The sequence below is a fragment of the Micromys minutus genome, assembly GCF_963924665.1.
Source record: "Micromys minutus genome assembly, chromosome: 25".
Lineage (NCBI taxonomy): Eukaryota > Metazoa > Chordata > Mammalia > Rodentia > Muridae > Micromys > Micromys minutus.
In genome coordinates this window covers 40185979-40208791 of record NC_137960.1, presented here as the reverse complement: position 1 = coordinate 40208791, position 22813 = coordinate 40185979, and the positions used below count along the sequence as shown (strand labels likewise).

The following is a 22813-nucleotide window of genomic DNA, read 5'->3' as shown; positions in this document are numbered from 1 at the left end:
ACTGGATGCGTCTGTGGTGAATCTGCTATATTGGTTGCTGGCTGTGTGTGGAGAAAGAACCCATTCCTCTAGTCACAGAAAAGTTCTGTGACTCTGGGCTCGTGGACATGGAAGGAAAATGCTCTTTATTTTCCCCTTTGACACCCGGATGGCTTTATGTAGAATCTTACTTAGCTGAGCTCATTAGAGGCTCACAGCCACATGCAAAGATGGAAAAACAGACTGAGACAGCCTCTGACTTGCTCCAGATAAGATAGTGAAGACCCTGCTTTGACAACGAGGACCTCTGCTTGGTTGGATTCTGCTACGCAGAATGGCCTCTGTCCACACAAGAGACCATGGGCTTTTCCTCAGTGTCTTGGAGCCTCGGTTTTTAACTCTATAGAATAAGGAGGGCACATCTCATTTTATAGGATAGGGTGTTACACAGTGACACAGCTAAGTCTCCTAGTAGAAAGTGAATATAGTTAATATTATTTCATTAAATATTACCTGGGCTGGAGGAGCGGCTGAGCGATGGACACGTGCTGCTCTTTCAGTGGTCCAGAGTTTCTTTGCCAGCACATATATCAGGTAGCTCACAACCACCTGTAACTCCAGCTCCAGGGCATCTTTCTGGCCTCCATGGGCACTACACACATGTGTACATAGCCCAACAGACCACAGCAGTGGAAACATAAAACAAATCTTTAAAACGTAATATCATCTCTACTGTGATACATCTAACCGCTTCTCTAGAAACAAACAACTTTAAAGTGATAGGTGCTTTGCACACAGTCGGCATTCAGCAAATACTGTTTCCCTTCTGTAAACATTTGCTTCGTCCTAACTTAATTTCTGAATAAATTGACCAGCTGCTACCGGACCCGCATCTCAGCTATCAACAACTCTGAACATTGCAACGGGGAAACAGATGTTGGGTTCTAGCTGTGACTGTTTTGGAAGCGAGACAGACCACCCATTCATTCATTACACAAACAAGTAAGTAGGAGAAACTCCAGACTGGTGGCAAGCTGAAGCGCTTGGAAGCCAGACAAAGACAGGTCGCGGAGGACTAAACTCCCCTGCAGGTTTGGCAGAGAGGCAGCCCCACAGAGTGCACACGCTCCTCTCTCCTGGGGAGTCAGAGGCGGACAGGGTTGCATGGACCAATGGAGAGTAAGCTTAAAGAGACTGTCCTTAATAATTTCCCCAATGAGAAGGAGTTTTGTTTTCTCCGTCTCTTAGGAGACCAGGCTAACAGGCCACTGGGAAACAAGGGTTGGTGCCAGGCCCCCGTGTGGATACCAGAAGCCTTTTCAGAGACAGGTATTTGAATCCTCGCTTTGGGCTCAGGGGTCGTTCTGGACGCACTCTGGAATTTTAGGCGTGTGTCTTGGTGGGGATTGGGGGCCAGAGATTGACAGGTCATACTAACCAGGATGAGTCCTATCTTTCTGGCTTTCTTTCCACTCCACTGGCAGCTGGCTATTCTCCGCCAGATTGCTTCCACCCCACTGCTAACTTACTAGAGCGGTGGAGAAAAGCCACTGTGAAACGGTGGCTGGTAAGATCATGGCTGTCTGTGTTCTCCTACCTCCCGTGGAAACATGTCCAGGAACCCCAGCCTTCCCCACTGAACTGTCTCCTGCTGGGACCCCTCTCTTGTCTTTCCTCAGCCCTGGCAGTCTGACGTCTCAGCTCACCTCTTCAGAAACACACACACAGCTCTGTAGTAGAAAAAGCACACATCAAACCACCCCGAAAAGCTCAGAGAGTGGGAGTCGAGTGGAGCTGGGGAGGAGGCAGAGATCCACCCATAGCCAGACCTCATGACGTCTGCCACGGCTGCCTCCACCTGGCTGACGCCCTGTTCATTGCCCATTGCAAGGAGGGCTTGTGCCAGGGGAGGGATTCTAGGCTGACATCCCAAACAACTTTCCGAGTGTTAGAACTTTACCCCCAGAGAATGGCAATGACTAACTGGAACAATCATTTTTTTTCCCCACTCTCCTTAATCTGGAATTGAGCCAGACAGAGGGCGTGGGGCCAGGAGCACACATAGTAAGACAATGAAGTGGAGGCAGGGAGGGAGGCTGACAGGACAGGGGGAGGAACGGATTCCTGCTGCCTCTTCTTCAAGAGCTTGGGGGACTCTGAAGTCTTTGCCAGATGTCAGCCTTGGGGTGGCTGGCACAGGCACCTGGTACCCACATTTTCCCTACACTCTCCCACAAGGGATCTATTTGGGAGACAGACTCAGTGGCCTGTCATTTACCACTTAAAGGAGTGTATAAGAATTTATTTGGTGTCATCTTCAGAGAGGGCACAGAGGCTAAAAGACCACACAGGCCGTTCCTTCGTGTTACACAATCATTCCTGGCAGCCAGAGATAACCACAGTGTCTGCTCCCCGGGAACTAGGAGCAGAGGTTACAGCTCAGCCGCTTGCCAGGACTAATTTACCTCCTCTGCCCTCCCTTGGATGTGCCCATGGGGGAAAAGTTCAGGCAAGGGCACCATGACCAGAATTCTACCCCCAAATGCCACGTGATTCATCCTGGTGAGCACAGCAGGCAAATCTAGGCTGATTCTGTGTTGGTAGCGACTGCCTGTAGAGACCCCGATGTCCGCACTGGTACTCGTGGAACACGAGTTTAAAGGGTTGCTGGGCTGACCCCACGGAAATATACAAAGGAAGTTTTATTCCGTAGGGTCAGACTTTGTCCAGGCAGAATAATGCCCTAAGCAAGGCGGTCTGTTTGCCGTTTCCTCTGTAGGCCATGGACACAGGCACAGTGCGTATTGCGGTCATCGGAGCTGGCGTGATAGGGTTGTCTACTGCCGTGTGCGTTTCCCAGCTGGTCCCACGATGCTCCGTCACTGTCATCTCAGACAGGTTCACTCCTGATACCACCAGTAATGTAGCAGCTGGGATGCTCATTCCGCACACCTATCCAGGTGAGAGACAGATGGGTCCGTTTGCAGGATGCTGATTTCACACTAGGCACCTTTCTTGAGACCACTTCCCAGAGTCTCTGCTTCTGACAGGCACGAGCGATCCTGAAGGCTGCCTGGTGTCTCCCAGTCTCCGTGAAGGCAAGCACTTCATTCTCCAAGTCACAGGGGCCTCCTCTCTGCGGCTGAGTGCCTGGGGTCTCCTGGATCCGTTTTTTTTTTTCTTTCTGCTGTGGCTAGATGAAGTTCCCCAGACTTCTTCCTTAGACATGATTCAGAGCAAACATTTTCTGCTCCATGCTTTTTCAGCGTCAGGCTCTTGTAAGGATGAAGTGAGTTAATGGCAGAGTTCAAAACAGTGCCGTGCAACCCTCAGTCTGCATTTGCAATGACTCCTGCCTCTCTGGCTAGGACAGTTTTGCTTGACCAGCACTTGAATATGAATTAGGTCACCAAGCTTGCTCAGTGCACAGTTGAACAGGAACCATCTGTTATTTGGGGATGATTGCTGTAGCACGGGGTGCTTAGCCACTAGTCTGTTGTTTTTAGGTTGGGGACAGGGACATGGGATGCACATTAAATGAACAGACAGAGACCATTGGAGGTTAGGCCGTTGAGGTCTAATGTAATCTGCAGAACAACTGATTCTTCTTTGTCTTTAAACAAGCAGCCTATCTGCGATCTGGGAGGACAGTGTAGTACTCACGTGGCACACTTTTTATTAGTGTCAACTTTCAGTCAACACTACAGAAATATTTATTGATTCTGTAACCAATGCTTTATTTTAAAGTCTTGCTACTAATATATCCTTATTGACCTAGGGTCCCTGCTTGTCACACCGTGTTTCCAGCCCTCTTAGAAGGAGCCTCTCAGTTGTTTTCCCAGAAGTGTGCCTGCCTGGGTTTCCCAGTCACACACTCATCCCGTCTCAGGTTGGCATCTTGGGTCTATACCTTGCAGCAGACATGCTTCTGGTCCCCACGTCATTGCCTTGCTGAGCCTGTGTCCACTCATCTGTAGGTCATTACAAGAGTGAGTCAGAGAGACACATCGACATGTAAAATTCTGGGTGTTTGTCAGAATGCTCCTCCCCGGCTACGGTTGTGGCTTCCCTTCATACCATCTTTGCCTTTCTCCATGACCTGGCAGATACGCCGGTGCCCACGCAGAAGCGATGGTTTAGAGAGACCTTCCAGCATCTTTCTGAAATCGCCAGGTCTGCAGAGGCTGCAGATGCGGGTGTTCACCTGGTGTCTGGGTAAGGAATGGGGTCTGAAGGTGTCGTAGACGTAAGCAACACACGGGAAGGCAGAAGTCAGCAGAACATTTATCAGCTTTAGGGAGAATTTAGAAAAGACTTCAGAGGAGAAACACTACTTACAGAGTTAGGGGAATTGTTTATTTTTGTTTTGTTTTTAACAATAAGTAATCATTACCATTTCTTGTCATCCACACACATATAAAACTTAGTAATATATTTTATATTATACATTGTATAATATATTGTGTATGTATAATATACATATAGCATACACATGTATAATATATTATGTTTAATATACTATGTGTACAACATATTATATATGAACAACATATTATATGTATATAATATATTATATATTCATAAACAGGATAATAAATATATATTTATATATAGTATAAATTGTATATATATGTATGTATACATAATTTTCCTGAAGACATGTAAAGTGGTTTGCCAATATGGAGAAAAACAAGCAAAGGTCCCGAATACCAAATAAACTGTGAGTCTGGGTGTGTGGAGGGTGATGTAGCTAGTGGAAAGCCAAGAAATGAGGCACTGGTGTGGGCAGAGACCTTAGACAGAGGTGTGTCTAATTTATTTGAGAAACATTAGAAAGCAAGATGGACTCCAGAAGTAGGTTTTGTACATCCATCATTAAAGTAGCTCTTCTGGGGGGACAGTGCTGGAAATTGAGCTCAGGGCCTTGTACGTGCTAGGCCTGTGCTTACAACTGAGCTGTATCTCCAATCCTACAATTATTTCTCCAGTGTCATTTGGAAATTAGTGTTTCTGTTCTATATGTTTCTGTTTGATCGTTAATATCTGACTGGATACACACTTAAGTGAGGTCTGATGACATATTAAATTTAACATTTCTAACACAGACAGCAGTCAAAATGTGATAATTTTATCCCATATTCTCTTAAGCAGAGATTGCTAAATGCTCTAACATCTTTTATTCAGGTCTTGGTGTCATCAAATGATAGAAGACGTTTGTCACCCATGTGCCAGCACAGCCTTCCAAAGAGCAGAGGGATGTTTTATCTTTGTGCAATTCTATCTTTGTGGTTTTAAGACAGTTTAAAAAGTGCCAGTCTTGGAACTGGAGCGATGGCTCAGTGGTTAGGAGAATTTTCTGTTCTCCTGGAGGACCCGGGTTCAAGTCTCAGCACCCACACCATTACTCACAACCTAGATAAAATAATTGGCCCATAGGAACCCTTAAAAATAATCATAACAACCTTATCCATCTGGAGATGGACCAAGAGAAACATCCACATCTGCTTCCTTGTTGCTTCCTTCTCCATCTCCTCCTTTCTCCTCTTCCTGTCTCCTTACCAGAACTCTGTCCCCGCCCACTCTCTACTGTCCAATCACGTACCACCTTGACATCAACCTGCATATAACCGCCAGGATGAATGGTGAAATCCTTACTTTTCCAAAGCCCCTATGAAGCATGGTTCTTTTTATCAATGGCAGGGTCTAGTCTCTCTCTCCAGGGTTAGTTATTGAGCCACACTAAAACAAGGAGTTTGCTGTGTTATGGCCATGCCTAACTTGTTCCAAAACCAATCGGAATTCATCAACATTGCCTCTAACTAATTTTTAAAAACAGACATATTCCAATACTCTTTCCTTTTATAATCAAGTCTTTACAAATGTCCCACATATCTTTGGCATGACCTTAATTTTCAACTCATTCCTTCAAGAGGACTTTTAGCAGCCCTCTCTGCAGCTGGTCTTCTAGGTCTTAGTGAGGTGGCAATAGGGAACTTCATGTATAGTAAATGCTTGATAAATATGTGTTAAGTGAATTTTGCAGCAGACAGATACAGTCCTGTCCTCAAGTGACTGTGGCCTATGGGGAATGTCTCAAATCTTACCAGTTACAAATGAAGCATCAATTACCAAGCTGTGTAGGAAAAAGTGATTTCCATGAGCCCCTCAAGATGAGTGTAAGTTCATACAGGTGAAGGGACAGAGAAAGGCTCAGAGGTCCAGGTAAACAGGACAGCACACACTGAACTGTATATGGAGTTAATGAGAACACACAACTTCACAAAAATGTAAGGAGCACTTTCTGCTTCTGATGCTTCAGCTGGCAGATATTCCGCAGTGTCCCCACTGAAGAAGAGCCTTTCTGGGCCGACGTCGTGTTGGGATTTCGAAGGATGACAGGGGCTGAGCTGAAGCGATTCCCTCGGTTTGTGTTCGGTCAGGCTTTTACAACCCTCAAGTGCGAGACTTCTGCCTACCTCCCGTGGCTGCAGCAAAGGTTGGTGGGAAGGTCTCTGTGTGTTGTCCTGTTTGACATGGCGACAAATTATTGCACAGTCTCCCAAAGCAATGCTCTGGGACTAAGTCCACCACACACGCATGATAACTTGGTGCTGTCTGTCCGAATCTCCTCACAGAAAGAGTCGGTTTTACCAAAAATCTTAGTTTCCTCAGTTCAGAAAATGGAGGTGTTCAGATAATACAGAGCTCAGATACTTTGGATGGGGAAAAACATCTTATACTGATCATAAATTATCATTTATTTTTTCTCATCTTCAGTAAGAATAGCTTCATTATTTATTGTTGTAGTGCGTGATGAATGGGAACATTAAAATTGGGAACCTTTCTAAAGTCTGTACTTGGTCTCCTTAAGATGTACACCTGAGCCCTCTGACTGTTCATTTTGGCTTGGCTTCAGCACATCCTGTATCTAACTTGTTAGGATGCACAGCGAGGTGTTTTCATCTGAGACACATCAATAAATCTCTTGCCATTCTCAGCCATTGCATGACGTTGGGGTGGGGGTGGGTGGGGCTGTCAAACACAAGCACTGTCAGTCTCCAAATCTGGGTGTGCTATAAAGAACCCATGTCTAAAACATTTGGAACTGAAGGCATTTTGAAAATTAGTTTTCTTTTTGTTTTGTTAATATAACCAATGAGCCTGGTGTCTGGCCCGATGACCAATATTGTAGATGACAAAGGTTGCCCCCCCCACTCTCCCCACCCCGTTTTCTTTCATAAAAGTCGGTGTGAAACAGGGTTGGGCCTCACAGCAGCCCTAGGGGAGACCTTCAGGCTGGTGGGAGGTGCGGGCAGTGAAGGAATTGGACATCTGGGGCTCACTCTGTGGGCTGGGCAGAGCCAGATGGGTAGCCTCACAATCCCTGCTGCTCCTCACACTTGGGCCTGTTCTGTAGCCTCCTACGCCTCTCCCCCACAGTGCGAGCACTCAGCCTTCTGTTTCCTGATTCAAAAGGGAACATTCCTCTCAGCGTGCGTTGAAGCCACAGCTTCAGCCTCAGTGCTAGCTAGGAAGGTACAACAACCCAGGGGATGCATATTATTTTATTATAACTTACATCGTTCACTCTTTTCCCCAAACCGGCAAAGGTCAGCTATCCCCTGCTCAAACACTGCCCGATAACGTCTAGAACAACCTGACATGCAAAGGCCCTCAGAGGTTTAGTCACCCATGCAGGAAATATTTTATATCTTGGGACAGTAAAGTCACACACTTGGTTGGTTTTGTTGCTTGCTACCCCAGGAAATGAATCACAGAGGCAATAAGTCTCCTGCCAGGCAGCATAACTAAATAAATTATTCCGAAGGGAACAGAGTCACCCTGCATTTGATGGCATCTAGAAGGCCTGGTGCTTCCTGTCAGTGCTGGAGGCCTGTCATTTAGACAGGCTGATTCCTTTCCAAGATGCTAGGCCGTATCCCACGGCCCAGAGGAAGCCCACACAGACCACACTGCTGACCTCACTGCCCACGCTGTTGGCTTCTCTGCTGCTTTTTCTGGGCAGAGATTGAACCTCCGAGTTCTTCTCACGTTCTTTGTTCTCTCTCACCTGCCTGACATCTGTGATTTCCATGATTATACAGAAATACACACCTACACTGCACATCACCTAGGGGATGGGCTGTCCCAGCTTTCCGCTGCCCACACTGTGCCTGTTGGAGCACAGCCCGTCTGAAGCATTCATTAGGGACCACCGCTGCATCCTACCTTCCGCCACCCAGCGTCATCAGAGGACTGTGAGACCACGCAGGCTGCAGACAGTTGAATGTGCTCACCATTGTTGTTTCCTGAGTAAAAGCAAGAAGGACTTGGGAGGACAGTGTGAAAGGTGGAAAGAGGATGGGGGCGGGGTTTTGCTGATGCTGGTGTAAGCTTTGTAAAAACACAGGATGCTGTTGCAGTGGCCTCTGTAGGCTTATTAAGGTCTTCGTCTTCTCAGAGGTATCTTCCTGGCCAGATCTTCTTCCTCACCACCGCCCCTGCAGACTAAGAGAGTTTGGCTGCTCCCCTTCAGGCCTATCTGCCACATACCCTCCTCCAAGGGACCGAGGGACAGGAGCTGCTTTATACCTGATGCCTGGTGTGCTTGGAGTGATTTGTATGTTTCATGGAGTCGGCCAGGCTGGGATGGACACTCCGAGAAGTGTGACTTAGTGATAGCGTCAAGGCAGTATTAGACCATATGTATCCGGCGGCTTTGTCAACCTAAAATACATTTTCAAGTTCTAACTCTGGGAGCTCTGTCAGGCATAGCAACAGGATGCGTTGCTATGAAGAAACTAGGTTTCCCTTTGAGACGTGCCAACTGGAACTTTAAGCTAGGCTTCTCCTTGTTTTTAATGAATTGGCTGAACATAGGTGATTTGGGGTGTTTTTGGTCTCTGATGGGAAGGTGCTGTTCTTTGGGCTGAGATCTGGGAGTTGCTCTAAAAGCTGACTAACAATGCACATTCGGTAATCCTAAAACGACCTTCCTAAGTTTCCATCTTTGAGCACAGACTGGACCTTCCTTACCTCTCTTCACCTTCAGTGTGACTTCCAAGCCTCTCGCTGTTTCTCACCTTCACTCCAAACTTGTTTCCCCATGATGACTAAAACCGCATTCTGATCGACCTTAGACACCCACACCAGAGTTACCTCTATCCAATCTCCAGTGGGAGGAGACCTGACTCCACACCGAAAGAGATGTCCTCCTCCACATACTGAGTGGTTAGGTGCGGCGCGCTCCTCGACCAGCGAGGAAAGACGACCACCACCAGAGGATTCTTCTCAGATCACGCTTTATTGTGGGAGCCTCTTGGTTGAAGGGAGAGCAGGAAGCGAGGGGCCCCGAACTACCCTAGCTGTCCGCTTATATAGGGAGAAGCGCATACGGGCTTGCCATGATTGGTTGTCACCAGTCTGCTGACACCAGAGGCCTCGGGATTGGCCGGAGATAGTTTATGTACTGCGCATGAGCAGGGTGCAGCGCCTTAGCTGACAAGAGCATTACTATATATGGAGTTGTTTACCTCAAGCCGTGAGGGAGCCAGCGCCATCTTGTAATGGCGTCCGCATTCGGCTCCCCACAGTTAGGGTCAGAGCACCTAGCGGCCCCAATAAGCCCAGTTTGGTCCCATATCCCATAAGCCAATTAAACGCACAGGTAACGGTGAAAAGCAAACCAGAGCAAACAAACCAACGGGAAGGAGCATTGTTCAGTGTAGCCACAGTGTAATAAAAACGAGGAGACACTCCCCCTCTGTCTCACACAGGGGTTCCTCTCCCACACGAGGTTCCTGGGGAAGAACAGCAGTTGCTGGAGGTCTGTTTCCAGCAGGAGACACTCCCCCTCTGTCTCACACAGGGGTTCCTCTCCCACACGAGGTTCCTGGGGGACATCAGTTGCTGGAGGTCTGTTTCCAGCAGCCTGGTAGCTGAAGCACGGTGAGGAGGACAAGTGTCTCTCAGTATGGTTCCCTTTCCTCATGGATCCTCAGGCCATGATGTGCTCCCTCTCAGGATGGGGTTTCCAGAAGTCCCAGAGGACAGTGACTGAGTATTTTCACAGCCCAGGTCGGTCTCCCCAACTTCTGTAATAGCAGCTTCGTATGTAGAATGAGCTGTAGGCAGCACCACACACTCATTCAAACAGCCCTGGTCGACCTGTCTCCGGACACAAGTTTTCTCTACCAGATCCAAAAGGGACTCAGCACAACAAGCCTGGCCCACCGTTTGTCACTTGGCTCCTCTCCTGTGACATGTTGGCAGGGCTGTCTAAATAGAAAAGAACATTTGCATTTATTGGATGTTCTCACAGACCTAACTACTCTTTGAGCCCGGAGCTTGCTTATCCCTGGGCTACGGTTAAGGAAACAAGGTCAGTGAATTTAAGAAAATTACATGAACCCTGAGGCCGAGAAGTCCACTTACTTCCCTGAATTAGAAAAATAACCCTGAGTTCTGATTGGAACCATGGAGCACAGGACAGAATGTTCAAAGACTAGCACACGGAACCCGCAGCCTATTAAAAGAAAAACAAAGTCAAGATAGCACTTACAAAGAGCCTTTAAAGAGTCTAAATGGTTGTATTAAATATGAGCAGTATTCGGATGTGGACAGGTTTACCCACAGGTCACAGAGCAGGCTTTAGAGCGACAAACCCTTGACCTTCTTGCAGCTGTGGAGTCGCAGGTGTCTGGCATCAGGCCTGCTCCGGATACTGGCTGCTTTCCGTTTCACTGGCTGCTTTCTGTTTCACGGGTGGCCTCGTGGCACTATGGTGGTGGGAGGAGCTTAGAGAGGCTGGCCAGGTCAACAAGCTTACAGGGACAGCGAGGGGTAGATGCTCTCCCCAAGTCTTCTCCAGTGCGTGTCTGCTCATTGACAGCTTCAGGCATCTAAGGACTTTTAGTTGTTCTCAGGCCCCATTACCCGCTCTTGTGTCTCTCCCTCCCCATCCACGAGGAAGCGTTGATGGGCCCTGTGTGCAGGTCACAGTCACAGCAGCTGGGTAATGTCCAGAAGACCCTTTCCCCAGTACTCCTCCCCACCTCTCGGCTCTTACACCTCTTCCATTCCGTGTTTCTGTGGCGAGGTGCTGGCTGTCTTAAACACCACAAAACAGTGCGCTGGTTAGAGCCACCGCAAAACCCCGACTCAGCCCTCCTTCTATGGTAATGTTTCACCTGAGAGAATAGTTTCACCGTTAAAGACAGTCGGTTGGTGTACATCCACCGAACATGCTCTGGGCTTCCAAACTGTCCTGTGGAGAGAGCAGAAACGTCTGAAATAAAAGGCCCTGTTCTCATTTAAATTTAAATTAAATCTCTAAAACGTCCCATGGCTATTTGCGGCCCTATGGACGCTGGCCAGGGTCTTTGATGTTCTCGTCCAGGTACACACCATAGCCTTCCACTGGTTTTCTAGACAACAAGCTTGCATAGGGTGGAAATTAGTGCCTAAAACAGCCTCTTGGACCCAACGGAAAGTGCATGCCAGGTTTGAATCACTGCGGGCTTAGCACAGCTGGGCTTTCTGTAAATATTTAGTATATAGTACACGACTCAAATCCAGAGGTTTGCAGCTGTCCTTCAGATTGCTCAGTGGTGAAATGGTCCCCACAGTGGGAGGAATGTGGTGAGGGAAGGAATGCTCCTCAGTCAGGCTCAGGAGGGCTGCAGAGAAGTCCGGTCTGGGATGCTCGGGACGCCCGTGCTCTCGCACACTCTCCTCTACGTGTGGCGTTTTCCAGAAATGGAACCAGTGTCAGAAGGCCGGTTCCTCGAAGACCTCAGTGCAAGTCTCACTTGAACGTCCCAGCTAGCAAGTGGGTATGGAAAGTCGGAGTCTTTTCCTGCTGAGTTAACGTCAGCAAGGAAACTGTGTCACCATTTCTAACTGGAGGTTCTGACATTTTTTTGTGTTTTCTTTCTTGTAAAACCTTTGTTCATCTGGAATGGAGGAGGGGTGTGTTGAGAACTGGCGTGGGCACGTCAGTCAGCTCTCTCAGAGGCAGGGAGGGTAGAGGCATCCACACCCCGTGTGCTGAGGCACGTGGGCTCCGTGTTCTCTCTTGAGTGACAGCAGACAGAGAGATGCCTTTGTGGTATCTGTCTATTTGTCAGAGTTATCCAAAGATGGAGCCGGTTGTGTGTGTGTGTGTGTGTGTGTGTGTGTGTGCACATATCTGTAAGCTAAAACTTTGCTCTTTCAGCTAGCTACAGTTCTTTTCCTGGCCCTTGAGAAAGGGCACTGTGTCCTATAACATTTTTTGTCCCTCTTAGCAATGTTTTGCTTCTAGATCACCAACCTGCATCTGTTGTTGGGCAGAAATGCCAAGAATCTCTTATATTAAATCCCCTATATCCTATAAGGAACCTAGGAGTAAGATTATAGGATTACAAGGGATTAAGATTATGATGACAAGATTACTTTTTTTTTTAATAAAATGGCTACAGAATTTCTACATTCAATATGTAAAGAGTCCCTGGGATGAGTGGTGGTAACAGTGACACAGATGAGCTTAGGGTCACTGAGCTGTATACTTAGCAGTGGCCCCCGTGGTGAGCTTTTGCACTGTGAATATTATCCTACAGTTCGACAGTGATCACCAGGCAGGCTGTTCCTTCTCATTATTACAGCATTCGGTCCAACAAGTGGTCACTCATTCGGTCAGCTCTATGTACTGTTCCTTCTGTGAAAACATCCCTCCCACCTCGTGAGCGAGCACGTGTGTGTGTGTGTGTGTGTGTGTGTGTGTGTGTGTGACAAAAATAGAAACACACACACAGAGAAAGACACACACACACACAGAGAGAGAGAGAGAGAGAGACAGAGAGACAGAGAGACAGAGAGACAGAGAGACAGAGATAGACACAGAGTGAGAGAGAGGAGAGACGCAGAGACAGAAAGACAGAAAGCCTGCTGTTCCAGTCATCCTTCGTTTCCGGGAAGTGGGTGAGCGGTGGTTACCAAGGCTCACCCCAAGTCTCTCTTTCTCAGGATAAAGGCAAGTGGAGGTCTGCTACTCACCAGGAGGATCGAAGATCTGTGGGAGCTGCAGCCATCTTTTGATATTGTGGTCAATTGCTCAGGCCTGGGAAGCCGACGACTTGTAGGAGACCCCATGATTTCCCCGGTAAGGGGTCAGGTGCTCCAGGCACAGGCTCCCTGGGTGAAGCACTTCATCCGAGATGGGGGCGGGCTGACTTACATTTACCCTGGTACGTCTTACGTAACCCTGGGAGGAACTAGACAGAAGGAAGACTGGAATCTATCCCCAGACGCAGAAATTAGCAGAGAGATTTTTTCTCGATGCTGTGCTCTTGAACCTTCCCTCCACAGAGCCTGCGACATACAAGAGAAAGTGGGTCTGAGACCCAGCAGGCCGGCTGTGCGTCTGCAGAAGGAGATCCTGGTCCGGGGGCACCGGAGGCTGCCTGTGGTCCACAACTACGGCCATGGCAGTGGGGGCGTCTCAGTGCACTGGGGCTCTGCTCTGGAAGCCACCAGGCTGGTGATGGAATGTATCCGGACCCTCAGGACCCCAGCGCCCATATCAAAGCTGTAGTGACATTAAATAACAACTGACCCAGGTGATATGGGTCAAGGCACAATTTAATGTCCATAACCGGGTCTCGAAACTTTCCCACTGCTTGAATGCTGAGTCTGACTTCTGTTTTCAAAGAGAAATTTCAGCCTTGCTAGTAATAATACAGGACACAAAGCTCCTTTTTTTTTTTTTTTTTTTTTGTGTCAAACTATGTGCTACTTAAAAATGCTCGTCCTATAGAGTAAGACTTGGGAGGATAGAATGCTAATTTGTGAATGATGTAAGCCATAGGGAGTTTTGTGTCTTTGGCTCCTAAGCACGTAAGAGGAAATTAATTGGCTCCCTGTCGCTGGTAGAGCTGTGCATGATCCTCTCAGGTCATAGAGCGGCCAAGGAAGTGCCGTCATCTCACTATATAGGACCATGCTGCCCCCGCCCCCACCCCCGCCCCGCCAGCTGGCAATGATGGTAGCGGACGAGCTGGCATTGTCTATGAAGGCTGCACCGGTTTGGGAGCAGCTTCCTGTCGGTCACTGGGTGTTTTGTTGTCTCTGGGACCAAACACCGAGCAGAAACAACCTAAAGAATCAGTTTGCTCACAGTTGTATCCCATCGCTACAGGGAGGGTCTTGTAGAGCAGAGCTGTAAGGAAGCAGTGTGAAGAGAAAGCAGGCCAGATGGGGTGAGACACAGGATCTAAGCACTGGTTCCCAGTTATCCACTCCCCACCCCAACTGTCCTCCTACACCCCTACCTTCTCCCAACAGTTCATTCAATTCTCGGTCTGTCCGAGGATTAAGTCTTTTAGCTCAACCCTATCTGGAAACACCTTCGGCCCCACCCAGAGGGGTGCGTCAAGACTCTCCTAAGCAATCCCCCATCTTGTCAAGCTGGCAATAAGGATTTGCTGTAGCGATCGCAGAGGCTTTGTATGTCATTTCCACAAATGACCAAGAGCTGTCTGACTGTGCAGTGGGTGACCACGGTTGAAGACTGAATCGTCCATGCAACCAAGGAACTAATTTGCTAATGGAGACAGAGCAACCGTTTTAAAGGACATACGGCAGTGTCCTTTATGCCAAGCAATGCAGGGGGAGGAATGTGTCTTGTGGTGATATATAGTTTGAGAACTGCTGAATTGAGCAATGTCGCTTGGCTCCCTAACTTAGATCCTCAGGGCCTTTAGCCTCCCCTGTATATGTGGATTCCCCAGGAGGGTGTTTGGCTGGGAGAAGAGATGTCATTCATGGAAGAAAGCAATGCCGGGGCAGGGATGGCATTAAATTTTGGAGACAGGTACTTTTGTTTGTGAATAATAGAGTTTGTTTTGGACATCTAGGCGGTGTAGGGTTGGCCATAAATATATGGGCTGGAGAGATGGCTCAACAGTTAAGATTGCTTGTTGCTCTTCCAGAGGACAAGAGTTTGTTTCCTAGTGCCAATGAGGTGGGTACAACTTCCTATATCTTCTGGACACACACACACACTGCATAAATCCTTAAAAATAATTTTAAATGTATGGACGGGAAGCTTATTTTTGCTTTTTTTTGTTGAGGCTTTGTGTGTGATTTTGTTTGAAGAGAGCACTGGGCTAGGGCTTCAGACAAAGCAGTGTTTAACGGGCTGCTGAAATTCTACTAATGGGCTACTAAATCAAGCAGGCTCTTTTCCGTTAATATCCACAAGGGGGCGATGTTGTATCAATCTCAAGTAAAACAGAGCCTCTGGACATTTAGAAATGACAAGAAATAAAAAGTAGATAAGAAAGTGTGTGACGTGGTGAGGGTTTTTTTTTTTTCCCCTCTTCCTCTTTCTCCTTCCCCGCCTCCTCCTCCTGCTTCTCCTCCTCCCTGCCCTCTTCTTTCTGCTTTTTGGTATGGAGACTTCAGAGTTTCTATGTCAAAAATTCAACTATTCTGGATTCTATTTAAAGTAGGCAAGAAACGCATGTGTTTACGTGGAGAACATGTGCATCTCGTGGGAAATGTAGTGTGAAAACTGGCATTTTAACATGACAAGGCAACCATTTTAATGGTTAAAAAATAGAAATGGAGGGGCCGCTCAGCGTATGTTCTTCACAGGGCCATTAACATTTTTCATACAATATACTTGATCATTCTCCCCCAGGCAACCGGAGACTCTCCCCCACTCCCCTCCCCTCACACCTTTATGCTCTCTCTCAAAGAACAAAACACAAGAACTCAAAAGTGAAAAAAAAATGCAACCACCCCCAACCTCAACAAGACAAAAAAATACAAAACAAATGGACAAAACAAAACAAAACAAGTCTATTAAAAAAAAAAAAAGTAACTCAAGCCAAATTCCAAGCCATGGAACTTGTTCTGTGTTGTCCAACTATGCCTGGACATGCCGTGGAGTGTGGTCGGTGTCCCCAAGGCCAAGCCAATGGAGAAGACTGACTTCCCCTTTGCCATCAGGTGTCAATGTCAATGGCATCCTGGGTTAGGGTGAGGACCTGGGTCTACACGCCTTCTCAGTGCTGGGACCCCATGTGGCTTGAATGTATTTTAAATGTCTCCTCATCTGGTTCTTGTTGTCTGCAGGCTGAGTCTCCCACACTCCATGGCTTCTCCATATTTGCTATTCTAGTTCAGCTTCACACCCTTTTTATATCTCCAAAGCTCCACACCATAGGACTGAAAGATCAGATGCTTCCTGGCTACCTGCCCTGACTTCATTGTCACTAATTGCTAAAGGCTTCCTTGGTATTTTTTTTTTCTCAAAGGATATTATTCATGTTGGTCATGAGCTGCCAATCTGGGCTGCATCTTAAAATTGCATGGGGATTTGGAGGTGGGAGTCCTGATGCTCAGCCTAGCTCTGTGACAGCAGAATCTTTAAGACAAGGGGGCAGGGCTGGGGAGGGAGGCTGCTGCAGCATTGGCCTGTGTTCAGAGCTGTCCATGGGGCTCTGAGGCTTGGCTGAGAATCTTGTCTCTTCTCCCTCTAGAGCTCCTGCTGCTGCTATAACCCCTGCCTTCCCTGTCTCCCTTGCTGCGGGGTTGCAGAGCTAGGAGCATGTGCTGGTTCCCCCACTGTACATCCTCTTGCACTCTGGACAAGGTGGCCAGTGAGAATTAGCAGTCTCCCATAACGGCTCTCTAGAAATGCTGGAAATTACCTTGTCAGCCAGAGATTAGCTGCTGAGAGACAGCTGCCTGTCTGAAAGACGAGAGAGAGAATAAACACGTGGACAACCACCTGCACACGCAAGACAACAGAGCTCTGAGACATGACCGGCAGCCTTCTGTCCAGGAAGCCCCTTATCTACAAGATGTGGCACAGGGAAGCAGCCCGCTGAATGGCAGACTTGCAGGGCTCCAATCCAGAAACCTGAACAATCACTTCTGTAAGGATGGACGCAAAATGCTCAGAGCATGATTGATAAGCAAGATCTTCCTGAACTTTTTAGGAGATCTCCTCCTAACTTTGCAACAACCCAAGAAGTCAAAATATGCACCGCTCTCCAGTGATGGTGGGTATTGCCTTTGTGGATGGTCCATGTGGAAGGTCTCCAATCGGGATATTACTGACACCTTCCCGCGTTTCTATTCCAAAGCTTCCTAACTCCTCTGCCTCCTTTGAGCATCTGCCAAATGCAAGAGACTCAGGCCGACTCCCACATAAGCACTGAAGAACTAGCCCTCACTCTTCTTTTGGCTGGTACATTAGTCAGCATTCTTTGGAGAAATGAAGCCAAGATATAGTTATATAGAGATTTATCACAAGGGGCCATGACAGATCACGTGATCATGGAAGCTGAGGCGATGTCTGTGAGATCTCCATTTTGCTGACGATGGAACCCTCTGCCTCCGTTCAGGAGAGTTAGTGGCTTAGCTTCCGTCTAGGCCTGAAGCCTGAGAGCTGGGGCAGCTCCAGTCTGGGTGTGAGGGTCAGGAGTGCTGCTGTCTGAGGCCAGGAGAGAGGCCAGTTCCGGTAGAGAAGAGACTCACCCTTCCTTCTATCTATTCAGGCCTGCACTGGCTGGCTCATGCCACATTTCAGAATTCAGTCTGAAGTCTGTCTTTGGAGTCAGTCCATCAATTCTGGCCAGCAAAATGGCTCAGTGGATCAAAGCACGTGTCACCCAAACCTGACTGGGGCCCAGGAATCGGAGACCAGGAGGAGCAGGCCTGGATCAAGAGTGCTGTCGAAGCCTGTGCAAACCCTGAAAATCTCATCCTGAGATTGGTAGGAGTGAGATCCCTTCACTCCTGGGCCTACATGTCCTGGTGCGTGTAGCTCTGTGCCCCCCATCTTTGCCCCACCAGAGGAGGTCGCATAGCCTGGTAGCCAGGTTAAACTTCCTTTCTTCTTACAAGGTTATGTCCAGCAGCACCTGGAATTCCTCTTCATGCAAATGAATAATTCCCAGCACCCTCGAGCCCTGGCCAATGACATACACTCACCCCTATATCCCCTACCCACCCCAAAGGTTCAAATGGCCTTTGTCTCCCCAATAAACTGAACCAGTCCTCTGAAGCTGTCCCGGGTGTTTCTGCAGCTCACGGTTGTTCCAGATCCTGCCTGCACAAGGCCACTTCCTGGTGAGCTCAGGTCTGGCTGCCCTGAGGGGGAGAAGCAGACAGGGGCCGGCACCTGACAACGGAAGCTCATCTCCCAGGACCCACAGCAGAGACTCGAGAGAAGGAGGACATGGATTTGGACTCTCATCTCCTACAGACGTTCACACCCGTGTCCACATGTGACCAGCCATGTGGGCACCCGCAAACCAGGCAAGTTAGCACATGAAATGAACTACCCACAACTGGTCTTTATTTCTATGATGATTTCTCGTTTATGTAAGTAGAATTTTTTTTTTTTTTTTTATTATGGAGCGATACAGTCTGAGAATGGACCACCTGCCTTACTTCTTTGTTTCCGGTTTTGGAACACCGTTTATGATTTTTGGTGCTTTGTAGACACTGAGGACAACTTCTCTCTGGAGCCTTTGTGGCTGAGAGAGAGCCTGCTGTGCTATGACCTGGGGACAAGGCTACTTTGAGACACTGTCATTGTCAGCATGGTGCTTCTGCTGACAAAGATTATGTTCAGAGTTTGGGATTTTATTCACTTGGGAAGAAAAGATGTTGAACAGAAAGGCCACAGCCCAGCTGGGTGTAATGTATAGAAGATAAGCTATTTTTTAAATGACACATATTCCTATTACAGAATAGACACATTCAAATGAGCTTGCCCTCCCTCCCTCCCTCCCTTCCCTCCTCCGCCCTCCCTCTTCCATCCCCCTCCCTCCCTCCCTCCCTTTGTCTTTCTGCTTCCTTTTCCCTTTCTGTTTCTTTCCCTTTTTCTCTCCTTCCTCCTCCTCCTTCCCTTCCTTCTCTCTTCCTCTCCCCCTTTTTTGTTCTTTTCCTCCTGCCCTCAACTTCTCCTCTCTTTTTCCCCTCCCTTTCCCTTCCCCTCCTCTCTACTTCCCCCTGTTCCTCCTCCTTCTCTTCCTCCTCCTCCTTCTCCTCCTCTTCTTCCTCTTCCCCCACCACCTTGTTTTTACTGAGATAGGATCTCATTATGTAGTTCTGGTTGTTCTTGGTGTCACCATGAAGACCAAGCTGGCCTTGTACTCACAGAGATCCTCCTGCCTCTGCCTCTCCCTTCTGAGTTCAGGGATTAAAGGTGTGCACCACCACACCCAGCCCTTCCTTCTTCCCTTCCTTCCTTCTTATTTATTTATTTATTTATTTATTTATTTATTTATTATTTTTGAAACAGGGTCTTCTGCACTGTGCAGGCTGACCTGAAACACAAATTGATGTTTAAGCCAAATTTTCTCAATTCATAGTTTTTAGAAATAAGGGGGAATGGTAGCACCCTGCCTGCTGGGAGTTGTAGTTCTTACACACCTGCTTCAAGATTCTGCTGATGTCAACTATTTGAAACGAAGGCGGCCATTCTAGTATTTTTCCCCCTCAATTTCCTCTCATCTTTTTTCTTGAATGTGTGAAGGGTGAAGACACTTTTGAAGCCTGTTTCCTCAGGATGTCACTTTTTGGAGAAAAGCTGATTGAGATGTTTAAATGGTACCTTTCTTCTTGAAAAATCTCAGCAGTTTGCCACCAGGCTTGGGGGTTTTATTATCCTAAGTGACTTTGCTATCTATAAATCACAGCTCCAAGCAGCCACAGGGAACACGTTAACCGGATCCCTTAAAATATGGCAGAGGCTTTCTCAGGAGTTAGGGGAGCGATTGACTTCCCAGCTCAGGGCACCTGATGACCTAGCCTGTAGCCACACTGCAGTCTCATCTGTCACAGCGTCGCCCGGGAATTAGTTACCTCGGTATGTGTTGGATCATGGCATGCATGTATACATGGTACCAACCCACTCAGTTTGTCTATGGGCCTTAGTATTTCTCTTCAGGCCCGGGTCATCTGGCTGTCATGCGCATCTTCTGAGTGCTCAGCTGACTCTGCCCAGGGCCCTTTCTGGATCCCTCCAGGGGCTCATCTCAGTCCCCTCACCTGCGTCATGGGCTTTTTAGTGAGAACAAGAACATTAGACTTAGGCCCAGTTGCAAGGACTAGAAAGCCCCTAATTATTTGCATAAATTAGCATAAAGAGAGCCAGGACATAGGCAGTTTAGGGCTGGTGTGAGGGCTCCTGAGCTCCTTGGAGATGGCCCTGTGCGCATGCTCGGAGAAGGTCCAGCTAGCGCATCATTTTGTCTTGCCTCGGGGAAATGTCCCAGAAGACTCACATGACATTTGCCTCCGTGTTTTCGTGTGGGATTTAGTCCCAAGATTCCACGGAGGTTCGAAACACGATAGGAATGCAGTCTGCCAACTTGGTGGCAAGAAAAGGCCAAGTTCTCAGCTCTGCTCAAAGTATTAAACTATACATCCGGGTTCACCAGTTAGAATAAGAACTTGTTCCAAGCGGGCCGGAGAGGTGGACCGGCTGCTCTTTTGGAGGCCCAGGGTTAGATTCACAGCAACCACAAGGTACTTACCACCATCTGCAGCTCTTCTATCCCTGATGGGCATCGGGCACACGGGCGGGGCCCAGGCACCACGTGTAGGCATGACCTCCACACACACAAAATAATAATACAATGTGTACTTAGGGATTTTTCAATGATTTCCAAGTAACTGTGAGTTCTAAGAACACGTAGACTGTAGCTGACAACAAGATCATTCCGTTTCTATGGAAGAAAACAGGCAAGAGAGAAGAAACCAAGATGGCAGAGCCGGAAGTTTGACAAGGGGCCATGTAGGTCTGAGGATGCATCAAAAATGGCTTCAGATCTTGACCCCTTGTGAAGTCTGAATGGGCACAGTCAATTCTGCGTTCCTCAGAAACTTTACATTTCAGAAAATAAAGAGAAAAAGAATAGAGAAGAGAAGACAAGGAAAGGGAGGAAGAGAAGGAGGAGGAGGGGGAGGAGAAGGATGATGAAGAAGAGGAAGAGGAAGAAGAGGAGAGGGAGAGGAGAGAGGGGGGAGTGTTTCAGATCCTGTGAGAAGTGTGGGCTGGGGAGTGGTTGCTCAGTGGTTGAGAACATGTTCTGCTCTTGCACAGGACAAAAGTTTGGTTCCCAGTGCAAATATCAGGTGGCTCACAACTGCCTGTCACTGTAGCTTCAGAGGAGCTGATTCTCAGTTCTGGTTCCAGTTGGCACCACCAGTCCTGTGTTTGCTTGCATGAGGACACACACATGCAATTAAAAAAATAAAATACAGGGCTGAGAGATGGCTCGGTGATTAAGAGCACTAGCTGTTCTTCCAAAGGGCCCGACTTCAATTCCAACAACCAAGAGGTGGCTCACAACCATCTGTAATGGGATCTGATGCCCCCTTCTGACACTCAAGTATATATGCAGGTAGAGTACTCATATACATAAGAATAAATAAATCTGAAAAACCTAAATAACATACATCTTTTTTTTTAAAAAAGGAGCTGCTTCTCTTGGGGTTTGGAGAGATGATTCACTGAGGTAAGTGCTTTCCCTGCAAGTGTGGGACAGGGCTTCCAGTTCCCAGAATCCACACCAGGCCAGGCAGGCATGGTGGCTGCTTATGATCCCAGGGCAGAGCCAGGGCATGCCTGGAGCAAGCTGGCTGGCTATAGTAGCCAGAATTAATAAGCTCCCAGTTCTGCAAGAGATTTTGCCTCCAAAGACAATTTTAAGAACTATCTAGGAAAACATTCAACACCACAACATGTATGTGTACAGCATCAGCCTATACATGTGCCCACACATGTGTAAATACACATACACTCACACCACACACACACACACACACACACACACACACAAAATCTCTTCTGTTTTTTCTGCAGTTCCTTTTGTAAAATGCTTTTCTATGGTGCTAAGTAAAAGTTACAGGGTCCCTGTTTCTTTCTAAGCACCCACACATCCACATAGATCAGACTAAAATAAACAAAATCACTCACAGTAAAAATGAAACTGAGCTGTTTATTTGAGCTTCCAAGAAATTAGAGTCACTGAAGCAAAGGCCAAATGTTCCAGGCAAGTTTGTCTATTGATAAGACAATGAAATTCCCTCCACAGTAACAGACAATGGTATGTAAGGCCGGGTTAACCACATAGTTGTTTTTCTGTTCTTGTATTGAATGACCAATACTTTCTTTTGCTTCTGATAATTTTCAGTTGTTAAAATCAACATCTTCTTTTCGCCCCATAAAAACGTTTATTGTATTTCATAGAATGAAGTTCTGCTTGGATCTAGAAAGGAAAAGAAGGCCAGTTGTGGTGGCTTGAGTAAGAATGGCCCTCAAAGGCTCCCATATTTGAAAGCCTAGTCACCAGGGAGTGGAACTGTTTGAAAGGTGAGAAGGATTAGGAGGTGTGGCCTTGTTGGAGGAGGTGCAGGTGTGGGTGGCTTTGGGGTTTCAAAAGTTCCAGACTTGGTCTGTCTGTCTGTCTCTGCTGATGAGAATGAAGCCATGCTCCCTGCTATGATAGTAATGGAGTGAACCTCTGAAACTGTAATCCAGCCCCCAACTAAGTGCTTTCCTTTACAAGAGTTGTTATGGTCACGGTGTCTCTTCACAGTAATAGAATAGGGTCCAAGACACCAAAGAAAACCACTTAACTAACCTGCTGTAAGTTTTTTAGCACCAGCTAGCTCAAGCGCAAAACCTACACACACAGTGCAAACTCAAGATCTGGCTTCATTTCCTGTCACCAGAAAGTTCTTGTTGAGACACTCATGTCTCGTCTGTCTCTGTTATCACTCATTTCTCGGCTAACCCAAGGCACAGATACCCAAACAAAGCTCT

At 47.5% G+C, this 22813-nt stretch overlaps 1 protein-coding gene and 1 long non-coding RNA gene across 3 annotated transcripts; one reads left to right on the top strand and one right to left on the bottom strand.

The window, feature by feature from the left end:
• Positions 1-1253: 1253 nt before the first annotated feature.
• DDO (D-aspartate oxidase) lies at positions 1254-15304 on the top strand. Of its 2 annotated transcripts, XM_080937820.1 has the most exons (6): positions 1254-1308; positions 2759-2939; positions 4086-4194; positions 6299-6475; positions 12985-13120; positions 13327-15304. In XM_080937820.1, exons 2-6 carry the CDS (start codon positions 2762-2764, stop codon positions 13570-13572), a joined length of 846 nt encoding a protein of 281 aa, XP_080793946.1. In that variant the 5' UTR covers positions 1254-1308; positions 2759-2761; the 3' UTR covers positions 13573-15304. The 2 variants fall into 2 exon arrangements, with proteins under 2 accessions (XP_080793946.1, XP_080793945.1); XM_080937819.1 differs by having other exon boundaries at positions 12985-15304.
• LOC308436829 lies at positions 9301-13138 on the bottom strand. The gene is made up of 4 exons (XR_013975535.1): positions 13015-13138; positions 10613-11245; positions 10414-10504; positions 9301-10257 (listed from the first exon to the last, which is right to left on the bottom strand). It is a non-coding gene; the product is annotated as an uncharacterized lncRNA (long non-coding RNA).
• Positions 15305-22813: the final 7509 nt, after the last annotated feature.